We start from the raw sequence: 6,368 nt of genomic DNA on the forward strand, positions 1-6,368 counted from the left end.
TAACACATATATATGGAATCTAAGAAAAAAAAATGTCATGAAGAGAATAGGGGTAGGACGGGAATAAAACACAGACCAACTAGAGCATGGACTTGACGATATAGGGAGGGGGAAGGGTAAGCTGTGACGAAGTGAGAGAGTGGCATGGACATATATACACTACCAAATGTAAAATAGCTAGCTACTGGGAAGCAGCCGCATAGCACAGGGAGATCAGCTAGGTGGTTTGTGACCACCTAGAGGGGTGGGATAGGGAGGGTGGGAGGGAGGGAGACGCAAGAGGGAAGAGATATGGGAACATATGTATATGTATAACTGATTCACTTTGCTGTAAAGCAGAAACTATCACACCATTGTAAAACAGTTATACTCCGATAAAGATGTTAAAAAAAAAAAAAAAGAAAATGGCAAAAAAAAAAAAAAATCATATCCTTGCTCTTTCCGCCATCTTTCCATGCCACCATAATGGTGCATATGAATGTCCTGTTTGATGCTTTCAAGAGTATAGACAATGCCAAAAAGAGGGGCAAACAACAGGTTCTTATTAGGTCGTGCTCCAAAGTCATGGTCAGGTTTCTAACTGTGATGATGAAGCATGGTTACATTGGCGAATTTGAAATCATCGATGATCACAGGGCTGGGAAAATTGTTGTGAACCTCACAGGCAGGCTAAGTGTGATCAGTCCCAGGTTTGATGTGCAACTCAAAGGTCTAGAAAAATGGCAGAATAACCTGCTCCCATCCTGTCAGTTTGGTTTCAGTGTACTGACAAACTCAGCTGGCATCATAGACCATGAAGAAGCAAGACGAAAACACACAGGAGGGAAAATCCTTGGATTCTTTTCCTAGGGATGTAATACATACGTGCAAATAAAATGCCTCAGAGAACAACAACAACATTAAAATCATATCCTTTATGTTAACTTTGGTCAATTATTTTCTCTTCCTTAAAAAGTAATTCAAAGTAACAAGAAACAAAATTGTACTACAGTTTCAGAAAAGAAACTAAAAAGCATAAGGAAAAGTTCAAGTTTTTGCTCCTTTACTTCCTTATAATTGGATGTAACTAGAAGAGAGATTGCAAGGTGGGGACAAACTCGACATTATTAAGGGTCGTTTTTAGTAAGATGTATTAAAGGAATTTGGATTTTATTCTAAGGGCAATAGGTATCAAGTTAGGATTTATAAAGTACGGAGTATCAGACTAGATTTATAATCAAGGAAGATCACTTGCTGCTAGGAGGAAAACTCAACTGGAAGCAAAGAAATGGTTAGAAGATCATACAGTGATCCAGAGAATAGATGATGAATGTATCCTCATGTGCCCTATGCTTCCCCATAACTTTGTAATTGTTTGACGGTTCCCCCCAGCCCCACCCTGGGTCACTGACCCCCATTAAACTGCAAACTCAGTAAAGTCAGAGGCTTCATCTGTTCTCATCACGTTTATAACCCCAGGCCATAGCACAAAGCAGACACATAGTGGGTACTTAGTGCTCAATAAAAGTTGTTATATGAATGAGTAAATGATTTTTTAAAAAAAAAAGAATAAACACATAGATGCTAAACTTAATGCAAATACCCAATAAGCGTTGCATTCTATAGCTCAGACAAGCTTCTAGCCTTTCTCTCCTAATCACCTGTGACTACAGATATACACCACATTTAGCCACATTTGAGAACTTAAATACAGCAATTATATAATTCTTGAAAGAATGAAGAAGATGATGGGGAAGAAACAGTAGTTCAGATAATTTCAGATGGTGTTTCCAGAATAAGTTAGTTACTAACTGGAGGCTTAGAGTGAAAAGGGTAAAGGAGAGCCCATGTTTGTTTCATTCATTAGTTTATTCATTTACTCAACAAATATTTGGTGAACATCCTTTATATACTAGGCACTGTATTCTTTAAAATATTTATAAATAATGTAGTCCATACACTCTGGACTCACTACTCAGATCCCATCTTTGCCAAGGTAGTATGTAACCTTGCACAAGTTACTTAACCTCTCTGTGCCCTAGTCCTCAATCTGTACAATGGAGCTAATGAGAGTTACCTATTCCACAGAGCCACCATGGGCATTAAATGCTTTATGTAAAGTGTTGGGCACATAGTAAGCACTCAAAAACATAAGCTATTTTTATTCTGTTACATTGGGAATTTGTAACTTGGGGATTGCCTTTACTTTGTATCCTAAAATGTGAAATATGGAACATTTCAGCTTCATTTGCAGGATGGGTATGGAGAATAGGTTTTAACAAATTTTATACATGTACTATATATCAGATCCAAGGGTTTTATATACATGATTTTATCTAAAAGCTAGAGCTCTGGAATCAGAGAGAACTGGCTTGAATCCACAAGGTCATACTAGCTACAGCAAATTACCAAATTTCCCTAAGGCTCAGTTTCCTCATATATAAAGTGGGGGCGATGGTGATGATCATGATGACGATGACGACAACTACCTTGCAACACTGCTGTGAGGATTAAAGGGAACAATGTATATAGAGACTGGCACACAAGAGTGCTTCGTAGGTGTGAGCTGCTGTAATTATTTCCCACAAAAATCATCTGGATTAGGCATTTAATAACCTTATCTAAACGATGATGTTACTGAGGCTTTAAAAAGTTAAATAAGTGACTTGAGGACAAATATCTAGTAAATGAGAAATTAAAGATTCAAGCCTAAGTCTGTATGACTTCAAAGATTCTATTCTTTTAGCTACATTACTCTTCTTCTCATTGCTTTTAAAAACTTGCTTAGGTTACAAATAAATATTATCATATACAAGAGTTGGCATTTAAGATTGATATATCTGTAATTCTGCATAATAGGAAGCTTTGAATCTTTGAAATGTTTTTATGTGTAAGTTTTATAATGCTTGTAAGAGTTGTAAAAAAAAGACACAACAAATTGTATAATTTTACATTAATATATGGCACAATGAAATAGGACTTAGGGGTCCTAAGTTTTTGTTTCCTACTGAAGATAACTGTTCCAACTGTGACCAGTTTTATAGCCTATTTTTTTAACATCTTTATTGGAGTATAATTGCTTTGCAGTGGTGTGTTAGTTTCTGCTGTTTAACAAAGTGAATCAGCTATACATATACATACATCCCCATATCTCCTCCCTCTTGCGTATTGCCTCCCACCCCTCCCTATCCCACCCCTCTAGGTGGACACAAAGCACGGAGCTGATCTCCCGTGCTGCTTCCCACTAGCTATCTATTTTACATTTGGTAGTGTATATATGTCCATGCCACTCTCTCACTTCATCCCAGCTTACCCTTCCCCCTCCCCGTGTCCTCAAGTCCATTCTCTTAAATCTGCGTCTTTATTCCTGTCCTGCACCTAGGTCCTTTTTTTTTTTTCTTAGATTCCATATATATGTGTTAGCATACGGTATTTGTTTTTCTCTTTCTGACCTACTTCACTCTGTATGACAGACTCTAGGTCCATCCACCTCACTACAAATAACTCAATTTCATTTCTTCTTATGACTGAGTAATATTCCACTGTATATATGTGCCACATCTTCTTTATCCATTCATCTGTCAATGGACACTTAGATTGCTTCCATGTCCTGGCTATTGTAAATAGAGTATAGCCTATTTTTAACATGATTCCATCATAGGGTCTTAAAAGTTACAAGTCATGTACATACTACAATGGGGGTTCTAGCCAGAAATGAAAGATTGCAAGCAAGTTTTATTTTATTATATTTCTGCTTACCCAGCTTCAGGGAACATTTCATAACAACAAAAAGCAAGCAAACAAAAAAAAAAACAGTAAAAACTTAACCCAAAATACTATTTATTTTTTGGCTACACCACGCTGGCACCCTCGGCACTGAAAGCACGCAGACCTAACCACTGGTCCACTAGGGAATTCCCAACCCCAAATTTTTAAAAACAGGATTAGATTGGTTCTCATTCTTTAATAGAGACAACTTAGTAGGGAATAAAGCAATGAAAAGAAAATAAGAATGAATAGAAAAACTAAAATGAGGAAAATACAGCTTGAATAGAAAATATATAGAAAATGGAAGGATTACAGAAAACATATAAAAGGACATAGTGCTTTTTATTTTAGTAAAATGCAACCATATGGGAGGGTCTCACATGATTATGATCCAAATCAAAGTCAAACTGAATCCTTTTTTTTTTTTCGGCACACCATGTGCTTTGCAGGATCTTAGTTCCCCACCCAGGAATGGGACCCAGGGCCCTGGCAGTGAAAGTGCAAGGTCCTAAACACTGGACAACTAGGGAATTCCCCATTATATAATTTTAAATTCTAATATGTCATGATAAACTAAACTTCTCATGATATACTTGTCATGCCTTTACTGGAAGAATTTGTTTTCAAGATATAAAGAACTACACATATATGAATTATTACAAAAATACTTGATGAATTTAATGCATTAATTACACACTCTCAGAGTCTGAAGACTTCATGTTGTGGACTAGCACATCTATTTGTTTAACTTTAAGCCCTCTCTCACCCAAGTGACAGTCCTATATTTCTACTACATATCTCACCTTCTGAAACTCAACCTATCCAAAACTAAACTGATTTTCTATCAGAACTTCTATCCAACTACAGATGGAAGGCCCTATGAATTATAATTGCCTGTGGGCCATTTGCTCATACCACCAGTTCTTAAATAGGCTAGTGTGATTTCTCCACTACTGGCCAATTCTCTCCACTCCTTTATTTTATTTTTTATTTTTTATAACATCTTTATTGGAGTATAATCGCTTTACAATGGTGTGTTACTTTCTGCTTTATAACAAAGTGATTCAGCTATACATATACATATTTCCCCATATCTCCTTCCTCTTGCGTCTCCTTCCCACCCTCCCTATCCCAAACCCCTAGGTGGTCACAAAGCACTGAACTGATCTCCCTGTGCTATGTGGCTGCTTCCCGCTATCTATTTTACATCTGGTAGTATATATAAGTCCATGCCACTCTCTCACTTTCTCTCAGCTTATGGTTCCCCCTCCCCATGTCCTCAAGTCCATTCTCTATGTCTGTGTCTTTATTTCTGTCCTGCCTCTACATTCTTCAGAACCTTTTTTATTTTTTTAGATTCCATATATATGTGTTAGCATACGGTATTTGTTTTTCTCTTTCTGACTTACTTCACTCTGTATTACAAACTCCCGGTCCATCCACCTCAATACAAATAACTCAATTACGTTTCCTTTTATGGCTGAGTAACATTCCATTGTATATATGTGGCACATCTTTGTTACCCATTCATCTGTCAATGGAAACTTAGGTTGCTTCCATATCCTGGCTGTTGTAAGCAGGGCTGCAATTAACATTGTGGTACATGACTCATTTTGAATTATGGTTTTCTCAGGGTATATGCCCAGTAGTGGGATTGCCGGGTCATATGGTAGTTCTAGTTTCAGTTTTTTAAGGAACCTCCATACTGTTCTCCATAGTGGCTGTATCAATTTACATTACCAACAACAGTGCAAGAGGGTTTCCTTTTCTCCACACCCTCTCCAGCTTTATTGTTTGTAGATATTTTGATGATGACCCTTCTGACTGGTGTAAGGCGACTCCTTATTGTAATTTTGATTTGCATTTCTCTAATGATTACTGATGTTGAGGATCCTTTCATGTGTTTGTTGGCAATCTGTATATCTTCTTTAGAAAATTTCTATTTAGGACTTCTGCCCATTTTTGGATTGGGTTGTTTGTTTTTTTGATATTGAGCTGCATGAGCTGCTTGTAAATTTTGGAGATTAATCCTTTGTCAGTTGCTTCATTTGCAAATATCTCCTCCCATTCTGAGGGTTCTCTTTTGGTCTGTTTATGATTTCCTTTGCTGTGCAAAAGCTTTTAAGTTTCATTAGGCCCCATTTGTTTATTTTTGTTTTTATTTCCATTTCTCTAGGAGGTGGGTCAAAAAGGATCTTGCTGTGATTTATGTCATAGAGTGTTCTGCCTATGTTTTCCTCGAAGAGTTTGATAGTGTCTGGCCTTACATGTAGGTCTTTAACCCATTTTGAGTTTATTCTTGTGTGTGGTGTTAGGGAGTGTTCTAATTTCATACTTTTACTGTATCATTTAAAGCTTGTGTTTCCTTATTTATTTTCATTTTGGATTATCTGTCCATTGGTGAAAGCGAGATGTTAAAGTCCCCTACTATGATTATGTAACTGTCAATTTCCCCTTTTATGGCTGTTAGCATTTGCCTTATGTATTCAGGTGTTCCTATGTTGGGTGCATAAATATTTACAATTGTTATATCTTCTTCTTGGATTGATCCCTTGATCATTATGTAGTGTCCTTCTTTGTCTCCTGTAATAGTCTTTATTTTAAAGTCTATTTTGTCTGAT

The 6,368-nt window shown here is 36.9% G+C and overlaps 1 protein-coding gene across 1 annotated transcript; it reads left to right on the top strand.

Annotated features, from left to right (window-relative positions):
- Positions 1-465: 465 nt before the first annotated feature.
- Positions 466-880, top strand: LOC129392028 (40S ribosomal protein S15a-like). Its single transcript, XM_055083937.1, has one exon. The coding sequence runs from the start codon at positions 466-468 to the stop codon at positions 847-849; it is 384 nt and encodes a 127-aa protein (XP_054939912.1). The 3' UTR covers positions 850-880.
- Positions 881-6,368: the final 5,488 nt, after the last annotated feature.

The sequence above is a fragment of the Physeter macrocephalus genome, chromosome 4 (assembly GCF_002837175.3).
Source record: "Physeter macrocephalus isolate SW-GA chromosome 4, ASM283717v5, whole genome shotgun sequence".
In the NCBI taxonomy this organism is placed as follows: domain Eukaryota; kingdom Metazoa; phylum Chordata; class Mammalia; order Artiodactyla; family Physeteridae; genus Physeter; species Physeter macrocephalus.